Below are 20,712 nucleotides of genomic sequence, written 5' to 3' on the forward strand. Positions count from 1 at the left end.
TCAGTTAAAAGAAGATTAAAAAGAGTCCACTTCTGCGGCCACGAATATTACTTGGGCTTTCATATAAAAAATTTATATTATACTGTTGCTTATATTACAAAATATTTTCCTTGATTTGTCTATAGTGAAATAGTCCCCCAGACCTGCAATGTGGATAAGTGAGTTCTCTCAGTGAGAATATAGAGGATGTAAAAGGGGAACAAAACCCCTGTTCATAATTTGACTCTTAAGAAATTTTGTCTGTTCAAAGTGCCTGTGTATCAACCTGTCATTCATTTCTCTAACCATTTCCATTCTAGAATGTAGAAATGGTGAAGTACCTAAATTTTTTATTAAAATACTGCTAAATTGGCACTTAAATGTTGTTTTATGAAACTCCTAACTGCAACTTTATGGATTAGGGTAAATGAATATCAAATTCCTTATATATATGTGTGTGTGTCAAAACGCATCTGCAAACATCAAATAAATTACTGGCTATAGAATTTGTTGGGAAGTAAACTGAAGATCTACATGAGTTCAATAAATACCAAAGAAAAGTTAGAAGTTGTTCTGAATAATTATTTGAAACAGGTTGGATTTTAATGACATTTGTGCATATATGTTTATATAATAATTTATCATTTAAGTTCTGACAATTATATTACATTTTAAGAAACTTTTACTCATTTTTATTACTTCAATTAATTATTGTTTCCACATACTTCCTTTGAAAGATCCCATCAGTACACATCACATCAGTACCTCAAACTTTTCCTGCAAGTAAAAAAAAGGCAAAATAGCAAGCCCAATCCCCGATACTAGTCAGAGCCATAGGATCTGAATCCAGCCTTAGCTTTCAAAAATTGCCTGAATTTGAGTTGCTTGGATTCATGTGGTTTTGTTACTTGTTTCCAAGTTAGATAACTACATGTGACTAAATGCTTTATTTTCTTGACAGAGTGAGCTATATGTTCATCATTAAAACACTATGAATTCAACTACATTTAAACAGTCCACTTCAGAAACCACAGATACATACATACATACACACACAAAACCAACCTTACCATCTTCCCCCATGATCTACCCTACTTTTCACACTATTTTACTTGATTTACAGTGCTATTATTTTCAGAGCTGTATTTATGGCTATTATCTCATTTCAATTTTCACTCTAAAATGACAATTCACTGTAGCTTGGAAGATCTGAACAGGCCAGCACTTTAATCATAGGAAAACAGGGAGAATCGGTGCACCCTCTGTATTGCTAGAAGCAACAATATTTTCTTCTTTTTAGGGTAAAAAATAAAATCATCCATGACTTGGTGGGGTTTTTGGTGGGGTTTTTTTTTTTCCTAGAACTGAAATGAATGCTTAGTTTTTTCATATGCATGCTCATTTACAGAAATTCCCCCAAAATACCAACTGATATTTGCATCCATACCAAACTAGTAGGTTTCAATGTGAGAACGGTGGACAGCCAAGCAAAAAACATGATCTGCTAGCTTGGCTTCTTTCTTTTTCTGCACAGCGTTATCAGTAACAGATACGGTCGGTAAAGTTTCAACGACTTGCCTTTGGACGGGAATACTTGCGAAGATCTTCCAGGAAAGTTTACCACGAGAGGGAGCTCTCAAGCAGCCAGACAAGTTTGGGGTTTTTTTTCAACCTACAGAGGAAAAGCATGTCAAAACCAGGCAACAGCTAGAAAAATGAGTCAGATTCAATTAGTCCTAAAATGTAAATGCATTCAGTTCTTTATGAAAAAACCCCAGCATTTTAAACTATAAGTATGTAACTTGATGTATGCGTTAAACTATATGTATGTAAGGAAAACTTTCTTTTGGATGGAGAACCCTGCAGCTTCTACTCGCTGAGAAAACCTTTCTTGATCAATACTGGTAATGTAGGAGTTACTCCAGTAATACATGACTGCTGAATCTGGTCCTATTTATAGCAGGGTTTGCATTACAGGGGAAAAAAAAAAAAAAAAGCAAGCCCAACCAGAGACTAACCAGAGACTAAATCAGATCATACATGTTTTTCCCTTTCCCTTCTAATTCCCATGCAGTGAGAAGTGGGTTGTTTTGTGTAACCGTGGGCAGAGTCTGCCACTGCACTAGTGCAGTTACTAGTGGTAGTTACTAGGATGAATATCAACACACTGCCTGTTTTGGAAAGTTGTTTCTGTGTAATGAGAAGGATACCATCCTGCACGGTTTTTCACATTCTTCAGCGCATTTACTCACTGTCTTGCAAGCTTCCTGCAGATAACGAAAATGCCACGACTTGTTTTGCAACAACAGAGATTTTGCCAGTCCAAGGCCAAAATACACCCAGCTACACGTCCCTTGATACTGCTGTGCAGCACACTGTGTGCTCACTAGTTTTTACTTTTCAGGTCAGATGAATCAAGTATTTTGGATCCTTTTCTAGTTCTTTTGTACTGCTGTTGCAAACAGTAGCACAACAATACAAAGGTAATTGCATCTAGATTGAAAAAGTGCTTGTAAGTATTTTAAATAAAAGTTTAATCAAGTTCTTAACAATTTAGAAAAGTTTGGATTGATGGACTATTATGTTGAGCAACTGCATCCCAAATTTTTGCAGTGTGACAAAATCATTATACAGCAGCATTATACATTTACAGAGAACACTGGCATGTCATATTCCACCACAGAAATTTGAAGATAGAAAAGTATAATTGATCAAGGGCTACAAAACTAACCTGCTGCACAAAATGGATGAAATAATTCGCTTGACAAGCCACAGTTAAATACTTCTACCACCAGAGACAAACATCTCTGCTGCTGTAAAAAAATGACATAAAGGATACTAAGTTATATAGCAGTGCTTTGATGATAGATTGATTATAGAAGACATGATAGACTACCGTGATAAAAGAGAAGTGTCCACTTACACATTAATTCTGACGCTACTTTCTTGATCTTTTATTACTATTTTTCATTACCCATGGTTTTTCATTTGTTCTTCTCTGTATCACATGGATCATGAAAATTAGCAAATGAATCATAAAAGATTTATCAGGATGAATTATTTAATTGCAGTATCTCCATGTTAAAAAATATTTGACAATATGGAACAAATTAATGCCTTGGAGTATTCCAGTAATCAGGCATCAGTCTGACCCCCCTCCGCCCCATTTCTATAATCAAATTGACTCAGTATGTACAAGAAAAATACCAGACTACTAGTTTCGACTTCTGACTGTTTTCTCAATAAGCATATGAAAGCAATCTATATTAAATAACAAACTTCAAGAACATCCACGGCACAAGCCAAAATGTAGCAGAGTTCACCGAGTACATTTTGAATAGTTACATCTGATTTCATCTTTAAGGCCTTGTGAGAAAAATAGGCAATACTTCAGCTAGCTTGATACATATATTGCAACATCAGCAGAAGAACTTTCCTTCCTGAATGAATTGATTTATATTCTGAAGATATTTATTACTTCATTATTCTGATATTCTTCATTTCAGAGGGAGGAATTCAAAACAGGGATAAATTCAGCTTGAAAAGTCACACATCATCCTTTTACAATTAATGTAAGAAAAGATGCAAAATAAATACCTATATGATACGGCTAACAAAAAAAATTTGCCACATTTCTGCTTAAAATAGCACAATATGACACTATTATACCTCCTGACTATTAAAAAACCCCTCGATGTACTGATCCCCAACCTATAAACAAATAAAAGCCTACGGTTATTCCGGAATACATTCAAAGGAGGTGACATATGATTGAAGGCTACCAGATCCAAGAAGCAATCTGAACATTTGCTTCAAGCCACCCAGAGTGGAACATCATGTAGAAGTACCATCCCGGCTGCTGAGGAATCCGACAGGAATGTTAAGGACAACTTTCTCATAGATCTCTTCAGTGTCAACTTAGGCTACATCAAGTGTAATTTACTGGAACTTTCTGAATGACTCATGTTTAAATTCACTCTATTTTTATTATTATGGCCCACACTTGCTATTTTTTGATACAGACTTTTTAATCATGGGGTTTTTAAGGGATTTTTATGGTTCTTTGAGTGACGGGATTACATCTTCTGTATAGGAAGGATTTTTCAGAAGGGGAAGTCTGCCTGTGGAAGTAACTTTTCTGCTGGAATGACTGACAGGCCTGCTATGGATCGATAACTGGGTTGCACAAGTTCTCAGCCTGTTAAACCTACTGCTAGGAAAGGCAAGAGGGTAGAAACAGACTGGAACAGAGTATGCGCTTTCTTATCAGCCAAAGGCATGAAGAGCATGGCATTCTCCCTCCCAGCCTGTTTCTCTGTACGAATCTCGCCTTTTTTTCAGAACAGGACGTTACACATTATAATTGTGCAGCACACTTGTATGGGATGGGGGCGTGGAAACAGGTTTGATGTGCAATTCAGGTTGGAAACAGACCTCGCTGGATTAGTGTCGTTTACCTCAGCTGCTGCTGTAATCACTCCGGCTGCTAACAAGTCATATTCAGAAGACTGAAGGAAATTTTGATTCCATGTTCAATTATGGGGCTTAATTGCTCTACAAAATATTACGCATTGTACAAATACACAAGAGTAGTGGACTTACGCTCACATGCTTGCATATCAAATAGAAGATTGCATTCCAAAGGAAGCAATCTCCTTAACTGAGAATAAGAAGCTTTAAAAGATCTTCAGCTTGAATGAAAATGGCTTCCTTTTGGAGCCTAGCCCACATCCCTAGGTATAAAGTCCACTAGGACTTTGTGAGAACATCTAACAACAAAACCGCATCCTTTGTCCAAGCTGGAGGACTGCTCTAGATTCAACGTTAGAGTGCTAGTCCTGCCTTGCTTGAAAAAGAAATTACTATCTAGAAGCTCTATTTGCTGAATCCAAATGCCATTTGTTTGCAGAGGAAGAAATGAACCAACATTTATTGATCCCACAAAACAAGATAATTCTGTTCAGTGCTAGGATGTCAAAGGAAGTTGGCTTGATTTTATCTGAATGCGTCAGCAATAAAAAGGCTATTTTCTGGTGTTGTATCAGTGTCCATAGAGTACAAAGGCAGTAGTGCCGGCAGGTAGTAACAGGATGAAATGTGCTGGTTTTGGCTAGGATAGAGTTTTCTTCATAGTAGCTGGTAGGGGGCTGTGTTTTGGATTTGTGCTGGAAACAGTGTTGATAACACAGAGATGTTTTTGTTACTGCTGAGCAGTGCTTACACAGAGCCAAGGCCTTTTCTGCTTCTCACCCCACCCCACCAGCGAGGAGGCTGGGGGTGCACAAGAAGTTATGAGGGGACACAGTCAGGATAGCTGACCCCAACATGACCATATGACATCATGCTCAGCAGATAAAGCTGGGGGAAGAGGAAGGAAGAGAGGGACATTCAGAGTGATGGCGCTTGTCTTCCCCAGTAACGGTTACGTGTGCTGGAGCCCTGCTTTCCTGGGGATGGCTGAACACCTGCCTGCCCATGGGAAGTGGTGAATGAATTCCTTGTTTTGCTTTGCTTGCGTGCGTGGCTTTTGCTTTAAACTGTCTTTATCTCAACCCATGTGTTTTCTCACTGTCACTCTTCTGATTCTCTTCCCCATCCCACTGCGGGGTGAATGAGTGAGCGGCTGTGTGGTGCTCAGCTGCTGCCTGGGGTTAAACCACGACAGTGAAATACAGTAGTCTAATCCTCTGATTTTACAGTGAGGCAACTATTTTCTCCTGTGTTTTCTAAAAAAACCCCCAACTTATTACATGAAATGGAAAAAAAAAAAAAGCCACATATTCCAGCACGGCTTTTTGCCCTTAACATAGCTTTGTGATGTCATCTTTGGGTTGACAAAATAGTTTCAACATTTCAAGTGTGTATCTTGTTATACTTTACCCTTCAATGCTATTCACAGCAATTAGATTACCGAATCAGTATATTTGTTTTGAATCAAGAAAAATTCAGGAAAACTAGTACCATGAACTTTACCCTCTCTTTTTGCTTAGGATTTTCTATCTTAAGAGATTGACATCAATTTGGACTATAATCAAAGATGAATTTTAAATTACTTGGGGGTTGGTTGTTTTTTCAGAAAGTTTGGTGGACTGAAACTGTTTACAGTTCTTGATACTCTGAGTCCATTATCATCTACTCAGTTCTTTTCTATTTAGTCAATCTTATTAGATCAACAGTTACTTTTAAAACTTTCACAGCAAGAAATTTACTTTTTAAACTTACACCACCAGTGAATCAGATTCTATTGCACTGTAAAAATGTAACAATGCAGTTTTATTTTGCTGATATTTATTTTTCGATTTCCAGCAGTTTCTTGAGTCCCATTTTCAATAAAAGCAATTAGTAATTCCATCTTCATAATGACAGATTATCAATCTATCTTCATAAATGGCATTGCACACACAGGGCAAGAACTATTCAGCTCCATCCAAAATTATGGTTCTTTTTATGTGCACAGGGAAATGCATTGTGAAAACACGATGAGCAGTTCATAATCTTTGTGTAAAATTATAATAAGCTTGAAGTACAATACATGCCTTTCTGTTTTAAAGACATCTATAATCTTTTAAATCTTCATTATTGTAATGCCTAGGGCCCAATCAAGCATGGGATCCCAAATTTGCCACATCACACCAAAATAAACAAAAGGCTGCTTGCGGTCTTGCCTTCTGCTATGCCTGTGGACGTAGATCTCTCTTTTTTGCCAGATCAATTCCCTGAACTAGCCTTCTGCAAGATCACACAGATGTCAGTGCCTGGGACAGAAAGGAAGTGCAGAATTCCTGAAAATGGGATTTGTGAGAAGCAGGCAAGTGGGACTACTGTAGCACCAATTTAGATTGGTTTATACTGCTGTGAAACTGCAGTTTGCAGGTGTGGTTCCTTAGTCAGTTTATACCTGTCTAAATCCTGTAGCCAAATGAAAGGAGTACCTCACTTCCCTGCAGCCTCACCCTTCCCCAGTGCTAGGACTAATGATGCAAGTGAGACAGCCAAACTGTGTTGTCTTGAAACTAAGCTGAGCCTTCCTGACACAATGGCTGTTATTGAAAAGAGGTCCCACCAGCCCTTGTCTGTCCCCATCTAGCTTCTGGCTGTCTGCTTCTACTTTCCCTGCACCAGTTCTGGCACTTCTTTAACCTCAGAGTGAGGCAATTTAGGAACTTGAATCAGCAAAAAACTAATTTGGGGCAGGGGGGGAAATAAAGACAAAAATTATCTCCCTGAATTTTTTACATGAAGGCAAATAAACACCAGCTCTAGTATAGGAAAGGGAAGAATTGTATACGTGATAGCAGGGGAAGAAAAGGACCACCTGTACCAACTGCATCTTGCAGTTCAGTGTAACATAAAACCTCCCAGTATCAGAGGGATGGTGGACCAACATCAACAGGGGATGTTAGGCTTCCCATGTCCTGAGTCCTCTGCCCTTAGGACCTGTGAGACAGCCCAACTCACTGACACCAACTTGGTCATTCAGACCGTTAAATCTACCCAACGTGGTCAGTGAGCGCAGGACCTGGCGCAGGAGACAAGGGGCCCAAGCAGAGCAGCCTGGGTGTGAGGAAGGGGACAGCAACATCCTCTCCTTTCCTTCCCCTGCATGTTAAAAACCACAATCATACTTTCAGAGGCCACTCGAACACACTGCTAGGACAAGATAGAGGGAAGGAACACAGGACAGGACCGCCTTTCCCCTTTCCAACATCCAGGGGATTTGGACCGGTTTAAACTGACCTTGAAACATCACCTCAAGTCACAGACACTGCACTAAAGGGTTTCTGTTTTAAACAGTCAATTCCTGGCAGTCTGAATGTGGGATAGCTACGCTGCAGAGTTAACCGCAGACTGCCTACCGAGCTGGCTCCCCAGGAGTCTCTCCACCTTAAACCCGGGCAGCAGGTAATGGCGAAACAAGCTGCAGGGCACCATTTGACAACGCTGGGACCGCGCTGGAAAGGCCGCGGGGCCCCGCGTTTCACCGTCCCACAGAGCTCTTCTCCCCGCACTCTTCATTCTCACACGGCTTCCTTCCCTCTCCCCTTCGCCGCGGTGAGGAGCGGCAGGCAGCAGCCACGCAGACGCACCCAGCTACCCAGACCCTGCGTGGGGAAGCAAAGGAAAAACACGGCGAGGCGCAGGACCCAGCACGGGGTGCCTCCTCGCCCATCTCCCCTCAGCACTGCCCGACCGCCCAACGGCCCGGCCCCCCCTTTTCCCAAGGCGGCCTCCTTAGTTATCACCGCCGGGAGCCCGCACTCCCGTCCTCCCACGAGCGAACACCCTTCGCACTGCTTCCCGTTTCTCAACACTTTCTCCTCTTCCTTTTCCTCCTCGCCCGCCGCCGCCTGCCCTCAGGGCACCGGCTGGGACGAGCCGCTCACCTCCCTCCGCTCTGCGGGCAGCGGTGCCACAGCCGCGACCAACCCGCCGCGCGGGGCGGAAAGCGCATGCGCCTCCTGTCACGGGGGGGGGGGGGGCCGCGGAGCGCCGTCGGGAGCGCGCGCGCGCGCCGCCCGCCGCAGCGCGGGGCGAGAAGAGCCACATGGGCGCGCGCTCGGTAGAGGCGGGAGGTCGGGGAAGAGGGAGACGCGGCGGGGGGCGTGGGGCGGGGCGGGGCCGTCGCGCGCCACGCCCAGTCTAGCTGGCGCCGGTCGGGGCGGCCCGGGGCGGGGGGGACGGAACTTCCACGGGACGGGGGCGGTACCGCAGCCCGGTGGACGAAGGTGCGGCGGAGCGTGAGCGGCTCTGTGGGGGCTCGCCCGATCCCGCCCGCGGTGGGGCCGACGGGGAAGGGGAGCTGAGCGGCGCTGAGACCCACCGAGGCGAAGTTTCGAAGCTGCCCCGCGGGCGAGTGAGGAGGGGCCGGAGGCCGCGGCGTTGGGAGCATGAGAGGTCCGCCCCGGCCTCGCCGCTGCTGCGACCGTGGGAGAACGGGCCGGTGCCCGCAGCGGTGAGAGGCGGCCCGGGGATCGCTCCTCGGCGCCTGCGGGCGGGAAGAGAGAGCGAGAGGCGGCGGCGGCGGCTTCTGCGGGGACCCCCTCAGCCCACGGCTGCCCGCCCTCCGCTGAGGTGCCTGCGAGCCCCCTCCGCCCCGCAGGGCGAGCTTTAGCGCTGGTTCTCGCCTTCAGTTTCCCTTCCCCGGCGGGGGAAGAGGAGGAGCGGCGGCAAGGAGCCCTCCCGGGATCTCCTAGGACGACGCGGAGGCGCCTGGAAAACCCCGAGCCCGAGGAGGCGGCTCCCGCCGAGCCCTCCGCCCGCCGGGCCGCCGCAGCCTCCAAGCCTTGCGGTGCGCCCCCCCGTCTTCCTACTTGAGGCTTCACCTTGCGGGCAGGCTCGGGGAGGAGGCCGGAGGAAGCCGCCCGTGCCCCTGGCGGCGGCGTGCGGTGCGTGTGCGCATGGAGGCGCCGGGCGCGGAGCCGGGTCGGAGAGGGCGAGGAGAGGCTTCATGAGCGCCGCGGCCCTGCCGGGGATCGCCGCCTCGCCGGGCGTTTCCTTCCCCCTGCCTCCCGCCCTGTCCTGGCCGCGTTTCCGACCCTGAAGTCGGTCGGTTCGTCTCCGAAAAAACTTTTCCGCAGCGGCCGAGGATGGAGCCTGCCGGTATGGATTATTTCTGCGAGCAGGTACAGCAGAAGGACGTGGGCCGCAGGATGCAGATCGGCCAGGAGCTGCTGGAGTACCTGAGCGACCCGGTGAGGTCCTCCGATCTGGAGCAGGACCAGCAACGCCTCGACAAAGTGATCGACGAATTGACAGGATGGGTCAACTCTAGTAATTTTAAGGTAAGACTGGTCGGCGAGTCTTGGTACAGGAAGACCATGATTCATCATGATAGCGAGGTACAGAGCTCCGGATTACTTTTTAATCAGATAGGGGCAGAAATAAAACTACATCCACACCAGTTTTTATCCTTTTACCCCCGCCCAAGGGAAATTCAGAAATTTAGGGAGGGTTGGTTAACATTTTCTTGCTCCTATTCCTCTGTCCAGAGGCAGCGATGGCTTTTTTGGTTTTGCTTTTATCATTGGTTAAATGTTTTTGCACATAATATTACAAACACCCCCATACAACTATTTTACAAACTCAGATTGTGTTTCTTATTGTGAAACAAGGTAGGTGGTGTGGTTTTTTGTTTTTTTTTTTTTTTTCTGGTACCACTCCCATGCCATAGTCTCTGTACTTAGGTGTAATGTTTCATGGGATTGCTATTATTTTCTGTAGGCCGTAAAGAGTGCTGTTTCACCAGGTTTGTATTACGCTGTCTGTGTGTTATACGATTTAATGAATAATTTGCTTCTTGGGGTTCCCATTGTAAGTTTAAAGTTGTTTATATAGTCTTTAGGTGACTTTCCTGTACGTGGGAAGTTATATAGTGTCTTTATAGGAGCCCAATGATGACTCACGGTTTGCTTTTTTTTTTATTCGTGCGTTTTAGGCTGAGCTACAGGAAAACGGTGATTAGTCCTGCACACGTGTCTTGTAATATTTGTAAATTTTTCTGGAGTTGGTCAGGCGATAACACGATTGACGACGTAGTTTCACTACCAAGGGCAATCGTATTCGCATTATTGATTTTTTTTTTTGGGGGGGGGGGGGGAGGGTGTATGGCTGGGACAGATCTGCGCTCCCGTCGTCGGGTGGCGGTGTTGGTCTGTGATGCCGAGCGAGATCCGCCCTTCCCTGTGCACTTACTCCCTTACCTCGCTTGTCTTGTCTTGTGAGATGATTGACTTGTGTTTTGGGACTTTGAACTTAGTGTCGGGAAGCTATTATAATTTTTTTTCCTACTTACTTAGACTCAGGGGGCAGCTGTAGGAGTAACTTGTAAGGGCAATATGTTCATGAAATGGGTATTTATTTTTTTTCTCCCTTGACTTTACAGTGCTGTGTACTTGCCAGTGTTTGCACGTAGCACTTCTGAGTTTGAGGTCTGAAAATAATGAGGCTTAACTCTATTTGCGCGTATGATTTATTTTTTTTGGAAGCATATTTGTCATTAAAGGTCAGGTTAGCTTGAGGGACTAATGTATGTTGGACAAGTATAACTTGCCTTTAAATACCTCATCAAAGGGCAGTTGGTGGTAGTAATTGATTACTGTGAAACCTAGACAGGTCTTTAAAAATACCTTTTTATGTAAAGAGGACTAGATAAGTAAGTTAACTCAACATGGTAATGTAAAAAGTTTCTTCCTGCACTTTTAAATTGACAAAATTGGGCATTAATGCTTGAAATTTGCTTTTCAAGATGTATTTTTCGTAACACAAGATGTTCTGCTTGCTGTCGATGTAAGGTGACAGACCTCCTTGGCTGTTAGGACTGTAAGATGAATGAGGAATATGCAGCACTCCAGATCACAAGTCTCAGTCATGCAAAATGAGGTTAAGAGTATTACAAATTCTAAGAGTTTTAAAAATAGCTTGCATGATAATTAAAATCTTTTTGTTATCTCTTCTCTGTGTCCACTCTATGCCTCTTAATACGTACAACATTGCATTTCAGAGCATGTTATATACGTTATATTAACTGCAACAGCACGAGATCTTGGATGTTTTGCTCATGATCTGTTCCAATGCTCCCGTCTGTGTTGGTGACTGCCAGCATCTGCTGCTTCAAAATGAAAATTAAAAATGTTCTGGAAAACTCTGGTTTGCATCTTGCGTATTTTATCTTATGCAAGCATAGGTGTTACATGTTTAAATGTTAGACCCAAGTTTAATGACAAACTCGGGGCCTGAATGATATTATAAATAAATGAGTACCACAGGTTTACATGTATTCTCAAGAAAATTATTAAAGCAATCTTGATTTTTGATTTCTGTATTTTTAATAATTTGTTAGTTACTCTTTCCTCTGAGAAATGAATATGTAGAGCACTTAATTCTACTTATCTCTTTCTTGTATCTTGTTAAAGGTCTTGCAGGTCTTCAAAGTCCAAAAGTAATTAATCCCTCCCTGTTGACATGGCTGTTTATTTGAGCAGTGATAATGACTGGTGACTGGCTTATTTATCAGAACTGCTGAGCCAGATGAATTGGAATGACAAGTGGGGAATACTGGAGGGGGAGCATGATTTCCAGCGTAGGTGACCAGTATGGATAATGAAGGAATAATAAATGTGACTTCCCCTGGATGTGCCATATCTTTACTTTCTTGTGAAAATTCAGTTCTTGCATGCAGTGCATTATGACCATACTGGAAGAGAAGATGCATGGTCTGGGAGCTCTAGGTCCAACTGTACTCTGAGCCTGAGAAGAGAAAACTTTCTATGAAATGCCACCCTAGAAAGTTTCTGCCTCACATAACCAGAAGGGAAAGGGTCTGGAGGGAGAGACCTGATAACGAGTGGGGGAAAAAAAGAATAGGTTTTCACTAAACAAGTATGGAATTGTTATCAACAAGGTTGTCCCAAAAAGATTTTGGCCATCTAAATAGTGCTTTTGCTTTTCTGAAGTTTGCAGCTATTTATAGTAGTTTAGTAAACAATCTGTCAGTTCCAAACTAAGAAAGCAGGCAAATTTCTGAGTTTGTCTAGCTCACTGAAGTGGAAAACACAATTACCAGTTTAAGTTACTGATAAATCAAAAAGGTGGGATTAAGATTTTGTTGACTCATCTGCAAATGGTACAGAGTTCAAGTGAAAGCTGATTGCAGAACATGGAGAGTGACCTAGACAGAGAGAGATGAGTCATCTTTGAAGGCTGACCTTAATCGTGTATTATAGGGGCTTCAGTTACAATGTCTATGCAGTCAGTGATAAATTAGCTTCCGAAGACTGTTGAAAACTTTGCAATGCCAAGGAGTACCCAGAAGATGTGCATAATTCAAGCTTTTCTTTTGGATCTCATTAGAATAAAAGACTTGCTCGCTGAAATTGAAATTGTTTGCTTGGTGTCCTGATACTGTGATCTGGTTTATTTCATGTTGGTTGGGACGGACCTCTCTCCTCCTACAATATAGAGGTTTGGTTTTGGGGTGCCCTCCAAAAAAAACCCAACCAAACAAAAAAACCCCAAAGAAAAATGTTTTCCCAACACTGTGAGGAATGGTAGAGAAAAAAAAATAAAAGATTTCAGAATTCACTGCCATTTAAGGAGCAAGTAAGTTGGATGCAAAGTATTAAGAGTTGGGTGATGGTATTATTCTGCTGGTATTTGTTCTCCTCAAACCGTGTAATATTTGGCAATCTCAGAAAATTGGAACAGTGCTAATGTTTGCATTCAGACTCTCAGGTGAACTTCAAGCAGTAAATTAATTCCCCATTCTGAGGGTATCGCTACTGATAGGTATTTGCTGGCTTTACTGGGTTAACCTGGATTCATCTGTGTATAATGAGTTTTAATTAACACATCTCTTATATTGATCTTGTACTCGATAGTCACTTGAAATAATTACAAGATTATCTAACTTTGTACAGTTTGGTGGCTCAAACTGTTCTGTGTCTGACTCAAGTAATCTGGAAATCTGTTTTGAACTTTTGTCAAAGAGATGTGGGATGAAGAAATACTACTTTTCAAGTAGAGCTTTGCAACTCTGCTGTTGGCTGTTAGCATGGTGTGTTTTTAAGCCCACCAAAGTTGAATAGTTACCCTCATAAAATTTATATTTTAAGCAATAAAGCCACCTTTTGATTCTTTATACAAATCATACTCAATCAGAAGTAATAAAAACCTATGACTAAAATTCTGGTAGTTTCTTCAAGATAGTTTTACGTGAGAAGAGTACTCAGTAATGTTTGTGACTGTGAGTCATCTTTTGATTTCTTACCTCTGTAGTTCAAATTTTAACTTGTTTTATTCCTCAACTGCAGTAGGAAAATAATTAGTAATCGCTGCTTTATATCAGGGCAGCAGATTCTTTGCCATGCAAAGAAAAAATTGGATTTCATACTATCTCATTCTGATAGTCTGGATAATCTCTTTCTTTTAGGCAAATCCTTGGAGTTATCTTTTATTCTTTGCTTCCTGTAGAGTCAGATTTCTTTTCTTAGCTTTGTCTCAACACCAGATACTGAAATACCAGTAGTCTTATTGTTGCATTTTTTTTTTATTTCCTTGGTTTGGCAAGTATTTATTTTTGTTTTTCTTTAATTCAACAAAAGGCCAGCAGGAGGAGCTTTCAGTTTCCAGAAAGAAAGAGAAGGTTTGAACTATAATTTTGCAAATTGTTTACACAAGTGGTTAGGATGTTTGTCTGAAGTCCTTGCAAAGAGATAGCAGCAGTTATAATCTCATTGACTGCATGTGTGTGAGGTGGAAGCTAGGATTTAAAATTATTTGAACAAAATGGAGTACTGAGATCTGGGGAAAAAGAAAAGCAAAGTTCAGAAGGAGAAAAAATGTGAAGTCTTACACTTCGGTAAGAATAGTTGAATGCACAAATGCAGGATGTGGGGCATGCGATTAAGTAGCTGTTTTTAGGAATAAAATATGTGGGTTATTTTGGGTCTGAAATTGAACACAAGCCAACATATGCTACACAAAAGGCAAATGCTGTAGCGAGTTGTAGGGCTGTAACTTGCAGGAGAGAAAAATGAAATGAGAGGACCCACCTCAACCTTTATTTTTCAGTTGCTATATAGATCCTTGTATTTCATTAGTCTTTGTTAGCAAATAGTGGTAATTTAAATGTCTTTGTTGGAGGAGAAATGTTTGAGCTCTTTGCTGAATTTCATTATTCCTTTCTTCAAGTTGTTTGTTTCATCTTGGCTATGTGGGAACTACTTCCCTTGTTTCTGTGTCATGAGAATGTGGTTCAACCTGTCCATGTATGAATCCAGTTTTAGTTTTCAAGCTCAATGATTTGATTCTTTCTTGAGTAATAATTACTATTTTTTCATGTATGATTTATGTTCTGTTTATAGAATGTTAAATAAACTATTGAATGTTAGCCAAATAATCAAGCGGATCTTCAGAAGACGAGGGAAACTTGCAAGAAGTTTTAATTATTTGAAGTTTAATTAAAACTAGTTTTGTCCAGCCTTTAATTAGGAATGTGGAATATATAGTCTGAGACTCTCAGGCATCTCCTCCTGAGGTGGAATTGACAGTTCTCAGTTGTTTTGCAGCTTCAGTTTGTGTAATTCAGCCTAACTGTAGTCCCTGTTGAAATAGCAGCTCTGCTTCTCCTGTAGCCAGGCATTCTCACTGTTGTTCTTGAGGCAATTAACTTCTTGTTGATGTTGAATTCATTTTCCAGTGTTTCAACAAGCTGATTTGACTGATGCTACAGGAGATTTAAGCATACCAGATCAAGTATGCCTGCAAGTCAAGAGGGAGAATAGGGCTATCCCTTTTAGCCTGCAGTTTGATTGATTTGGATGTGAAGAGACCCTTTGCAAGCTCTGTGCATCCTTCAGAATAGAATTCACAGCAGCTGACGCACATGGACCATACGTAGTTCAACATGCGTTTTTAGTGGAATTGCTGACTTAAGCCATATCTTTCGCTGGTTGCTGAATTTGAATGTTGCATCGTGCCTTCATTGCTCTGATGCGAGTGCTTGTGAGGCTGCACAGTAAACAGGCTCAGGGAAGAGACTGGCTGAGAAGATGCTTAGTCTTGTTGATTTGTTGGACTGGTTTCCTAAAGTGAGTTACTATTCAGCTGCATGAATGCTTGTCTCCTCACTGTAGAGAAGCTGGTGCAGGGGTAGGAGTAAGTAGCAGAGAATGGGAACCACTGTATGTTTAATACAATTTAAATAAGAGGAAACAGGAAAGAAAATAAGAGACCTTGGGCACGAAAAGAATGATATTCTTTTGGAAGTACTAAGTCCTAAAATACAATGTTTCTTTGTTTTGCTCCATCAACATGAGAAAGACTTTCAAGGGCAATTTTCTTTGGTGGGGAGTGGGGGAAATTCTTTTTTTTAAAATAAATTATATATTCTGAAGAGAAATACCGTACATCTCATTGTCTTCCCACTGAGCCAGGGTTTCAAAGAGGTTCTGTCTTCAAACATTTTCTACTGCAGCACATAAAGTTTAAGCCAGACAATCTCAGAAAGAAAATGGGCTTAAAACCTCAGGTGTTGCTCTATCATATATTTTTGTTTTATGCTCACTGTCCTTGGAACAGTGTCTATGAAAAAAACTTATGGCAGTGGTCAAGGGAGGAACATTTGATGTACATATGAAGCAAACTGTAGATATTCCTGTGAGGCGGTACACGACACATTTTAAAGTACTGATCGCTGTATTGTCTACAGAATACAAAAGGATGTGGAGATCACACTTTTAGTCTGAACTCAAGTCAGTTTGAAGATCATGAGAGATTTTGAAATAATAGAAGGTTGTAAACTTTTTTCCAGTAACCATTTTGAGTGTGACACTGTGTTCTTCAAAACTGGGTAAATGTTTCTTAATTAATGCGAGGAGGATGGGGGAATGTTACAGGTCCCATCATGGGGAAAGTGCAGTAGAATGGATATTTTAGGGTATTTATAAGCTTTAACACTTTTGACAGCACTGTGCTTGCTTGTTTTGGCAGCTATACTAGAGAGGTCAAAATAATAAGGGCCTCCCAGATCTCTGCCTGTTGAGAAGGACCTCTGAAGAAACCAAGCCTTTTTAGTGCTGGACTACACTCATCAGCCTCTAGATAAATACGGGCGATTTCATTCAGTAATCCTCTGGTAGTGTGGTTGCTTGCACTGTGGTGCTGAAATGGTTTGTGGTCAGCCATCACAGGATTATGAAAAGAAGTTTGGTAATCTATAACCCTTCTGAGACAGTGAGGGTTGCAGCTGATATGTAGTTTTAATAATAACAAAGATTTGATACTCTCAGGAGAATCTTAGCTTGTAGCCCAAACTGTAGTTGCAAAACATTGCTTTTAAGTCAGTCACCTTGCATTTTTAGATAGAGGAGGCTCTGCATTTGCTAAAGAACTTGTGACTCAGATTGTTGAGCTTGAAGACGTTATGTTAGATTACCAGCAACCCTTCTCTCTCCTTGCAAGGTGAAGTGATGTGATATACATTTTAAAAGAAAAAAGATTGTACACATCTTTGGAAGTGTGTCATTTGTACCCTTGAAGATGAAAGAAGCAAGAGAATGGAAATAATGCTTTCTTGTCAGCTAGAGTATCTAAAGTATAGATGACGTGTGTGGTAGCTTCAGCAGCTGGGGCTGCAATTTTGGCTGCTGTCAGCAGAGGCAGCTGCCCAGCTGACACAGAGTGGGAGGATTGCAGCAGTGCATTTTCTTCTACAAAGGAGAACAGTCTGAAGATGACCTGGCTGGAACTGAATAACCACCTGGGCTGAAGAAATGACCCAGGAAAATGGAAACTTCCTGCTGCCTGTGGAGCCAAGGGCAGTTTTTCGTATCTGTGCAAGCTTTTGGGTTAAGGGAGGGAATGGAATATGCGTAGATCTCACTGAAGCAGGTGATGTGGAGAGAATTGGAGTGGGAAACAGTAAAGGGGGCAAAAAGTTGTTGAGCATCCTGTGAAATAGAAGTGGTGTATTCGGGGAGATGAGTAAAGAGAACTAGGAATAAAAACTTAAGCGAAGCAGAAGAGACTGCACATACGTACATGGTTTTGTTTCATGTTTAGCTACTTGCAAGGTGCTTGAGATTCTTTGAGAACTGAGAAAGTACACCTTTGGGCTTGGCTGACAATATTTAAAAAAACCCCAAACAAACAAACCCACAACTCATTACATTCTTGCATATGTCTTGTTCCAGCACTGCAATGCTGGAACAATGCTTGTTCTTGCAGGGCATAGTTGTTTGGTATGCTGTTTTGTTTGTCAGTTTATTTAGTGATACCACAGCTGTCCCCATGGTGACAGAAGCCCAGTTCCTTAACTTCATTCTTTTGGAGTTCCAGATAGTGACCTCCGTAATTTCCCCTACTAGATTCTCATGACTAGTTCACAGATTGTGATCTGCAGAATCCGTATTTCCATATACAGTTCAGAGATCCTATGACCAAATCCAAGGACGTTTGCATTAAGGTCATTTGGCAACTTACGTAACTAGAGATGATTTCCTGGCAGTGCCCTGCCCCTAGGTGTCCCCCACAGGGATGGGAAATGATAGAATCACAGTGAGAATGGCAGTAAGCGTGCATGGTTAACCAGGTATGGTTTGAAGAACACTATTTCTTTTCCTAGCAGAGATTTAGATGCTTGGAAGTTGCTCACAGAAGAGCAGTGGCAGTGCTGGAAAGAGTATGTAGAACGAGAGCTGGAAAAGGAACAAGCTGCAGAGCAAGAAATAGGCTCAATTCCTAATCACTGGCTCAGTTCATAGTCACATTTTGGTCAGAACATCTTTATTTCACTGAAGAGTCTGGTCCTTTCCAGAACAGATTAAGTATTTCTCAGTTGGATTGGCAATTTTGGTCAAGGATGGTCAACACTGGCTTGTTAAAGAGTAGCTCAACAACTAACCAACTCCAGTTCAAATAAGCCTAAATTTCTTTTCCACTGTGAACCTCAAAAGCAGTGTTTAAATGCATCAAACAATAGTGAGCTGATGAATCAATCTCAACATAGAAAGGCTCTTTCTGAGCAGCAGGCAAAAGGCTTAATGAATGCAGAGTAAGAAACAGATCTAATGGTTTTAATCCCAGAAGAAATACATCTCTCATTGAAGCTGGTGGGGAAACAGCCATGATGATGGCAAGAGGTTTTTCTGTTGATAGTGTGGAGGGCCTGTGTTGGTACGTTGTCCTACATGGTGTCTGAGAGCTTGGAACCTTTTTTTATTGCAGGTCAGTTCTGCTTCAACTTTTTTTTGAATGCTGCTCACGTGACCCCGTATCAGTTGTAAAAGACTCCTTCTAAAGGGCTGCTTCAATACTGCACAGTTGATACTTACCAGGAGATGCTGAAAATCAGAACACTGTGTGTCAAAGCAGAGAAATATTAAGACTGATTTACAAAGAACCCAATAAGAGGTAGTTTATTTGGTATACTCTGTAGTGGTATGCTTCAGCTGACTTGTTTTGAAATGTAGAATCAGCCAATTTTGTAGCTAGAGCAGTTTCCCATTACTTTGAGCCTGAGGTCACATCACACTTTCTCCCTCTGCAGATATCATGACGTTTCATACCTGTTATCTTTTCAAAGTTGCTGACCAAAGTCCTCTAGGACTTCGTGTGAGCTAAAGAATAACCATCATGTTGGAGGTAACGGATTGCTCCTTTAAGACCATAGTAACCTGTTCCCTTACCTCTTATCTGTAAAGGTTCTCGTTCAGTAGCTGTTAGAGATGAGAATTTCACAGCAGTATTTGTTACTTTTGCATTTCTTAAAGCCAGGTTTAGTCTCATATCTTACTCTGACTTACAAAGGTAACTTTTGAAAGCTGTATTTCAGCCCGTGCAGTCTGAACTATATAGTTTCATATGGCAAGGACATCACAAGACAAAACTACTCATTAGGATATTTAAATTGATAGTATTTACTGAAGTGGCTTTTGTATACTAATTATTGAAGTAGAACCCTTACTGCATTCATTAAGCAAACCTTTGATAGACAGTTACAAAGAGCCAACACCGTATTGACAACTGCTTGAATGCTTAATCAAGATAAATGTGACTTGCATCATAAGAGGTGATTAAACTTTACTCATTCACAGGGAGGGATACACAAATATGGAATATGCAGCCATTATCTCAGTGGGTGCTCTTGATCAAAATAAAATACTCTTACACAAATGAAATACAGGTGATCAGATTCTTTGGCAATAACAGTCATGGTAGGATGAATAGACGTTTCTCTGGTACTTATTAAGCCTCTGACCCTTGGGTATATGGAGGTTCAAATCTTCCATATGGCCACTGTTTTTACTTAGATGAGACTTTAAAAAAAAAAAAAAACAACACAACCAACAAAACACTCCTCCCAACCAACCAAAGAAAAGAAAGGGAAAAAAACCCCCTAAAACAAAACAAACCCTCAAAACCCTAGAGACTAAGGACTGGAGGAATTAATCAAGAAATACTCTCCATCTTACTCAGAACTCTTCTTTGGGATTAGTAAATAGTAAATCTGTAGTAAAATCCGGCCATGTGTGCTTTACTTTTTTAGATCTCTGAGCTGCTGCTGTTCAGAATAGTAGAAGTCTTCAAGGAGGATTTTAGAAAGATAATCAAATGTGGGGAGAAGAGACACTCTCTGTAGGTACGTTTACAGAAGGAAAGGCTGCGGTTTAGGCATCAGTAGGGCCCAAAATACTTGCATGGGAAAGGCATCTTAAAAGTTGTCACTGGAAGACAACTAAGGTGGGGCTTGTAGTCAGGAAACAGAAGGATAGGAAAAGAATGTATATCCAGAATGAATTTCTTATTTCAGTCATTACTTTTTAGATTGAGATTCTTGTCTTGGGTTTTGTATAGCTTGACAATCTGGAAAAGAACACTAAAGGAAAGAGCTTTTGGGAATCCTTGGCATTACCATAAAAGCTGACTTGTTTTTTTTTTTTTTTTTGTCTAAGTTATCAATTATAGTATTCTGTTTTCTCATAAGCCATAGATACTGTCACTTATTGGCAATATATTAATTTAAGCCAGTGATGCCATCCACTTATATTTGCTATTCTCTGTTTTAGCATGTAATAAAATTGTGTAAATTTCCAAGTCAGTTGTACTAACTTGGAACTAAGTTTTGTGCCTCTCGTTTAAAAGGAGATCTATTGTACTAATACTGAATTCATTAAAATCTTCTTAATTATGCAATTGCTTCAGCCCCTAGATTTTATGGGGACCTTACTTGTCTAG

At 41.7% G+C, this 20,712-nt stretch overlaps 1 protein-coding gene and 1 long non-coding RNA gene across 29 annotated transcripts in view; one reads left to right on the forward strand and one right to left on the reverse strand.

Moving 5' to 3' along the window:
• Window positions 1-560: 560 nt before the first annotated feature.
• On the reverse strand, window positions 561-8,502 carry LOC142600512 (uncharacterized). Of its 4 annotated transcripts, none has more exons than XR_012834037.1 (4): window positions 8,364-8,502; window positions 2,711-2,792; window positions 2,148-2,246; window positions 561-1,651 (listed from the first exon to the last, which is right to left on the reverse strand). It is a non-coding gene; the product is annotated as an uncharacterized LOC142600512 (long non-coding RNA). The 4 variants fall into 4 exon arrangements; XR_012834035.1 differs by lacking the exon at window positions 8,364-8,502 and adding an exon at window positions 8,272-8,349; XR_012834038.1 differs by lacking the exon at window positions 8,364-8,502 and adding an exon at window positions 7,829-8,343 and having other exon boundaries at window positions 2,711-2,786.
• Window positions 8,503-8,590: 88 nt separating this feature from the next.
• Window positions 8,591-20,712, forward strand: part of CLASP2 (cytoplasmic linker associated protein 2) — a 146,879-nt gene continuing 134,757 nt past the window's right edge. For 20 of the 25 annotated variants that reach the window (XM_075745492.1, XM_075745498.1, XM_075745499.1 and 17 more), the window contains exon 1: window positions 8,690-9,761. In XM_075745492.1, the coding sequence (XP_075601607.1) occupies window positions 9,567-9,761 (195 nt within the window). In that variant the 5' untranslated portion in view covers window positions 8,690-9,566. Of the gene's footprint in view, window positions 9,762-20,712 lie in introns of all 25 variants that reach the window. The other 5 variants (XM_075745501.1, XM_075745520.1, XM_075745510.1 and 2 more) reach the window with 4 other exon arrangements.

The sequence above is a fragment of the Balearica regulorum genome, chromosome 2 (genome assembly GCF_011004875.1).
Source record: "Balearica regulorum gibbericeps isolate bBalReg1 chromosome 2, bBalReg1.pri, whole genome shotgun sequence".
In the NCBI taxonomy this organism is placed as follows: domain Eukaryota; kingdom Metazoa; phylum Chordata; class Aves; order Gruiformes; family Gruidae; genus Balearica; species Balearica regulorum.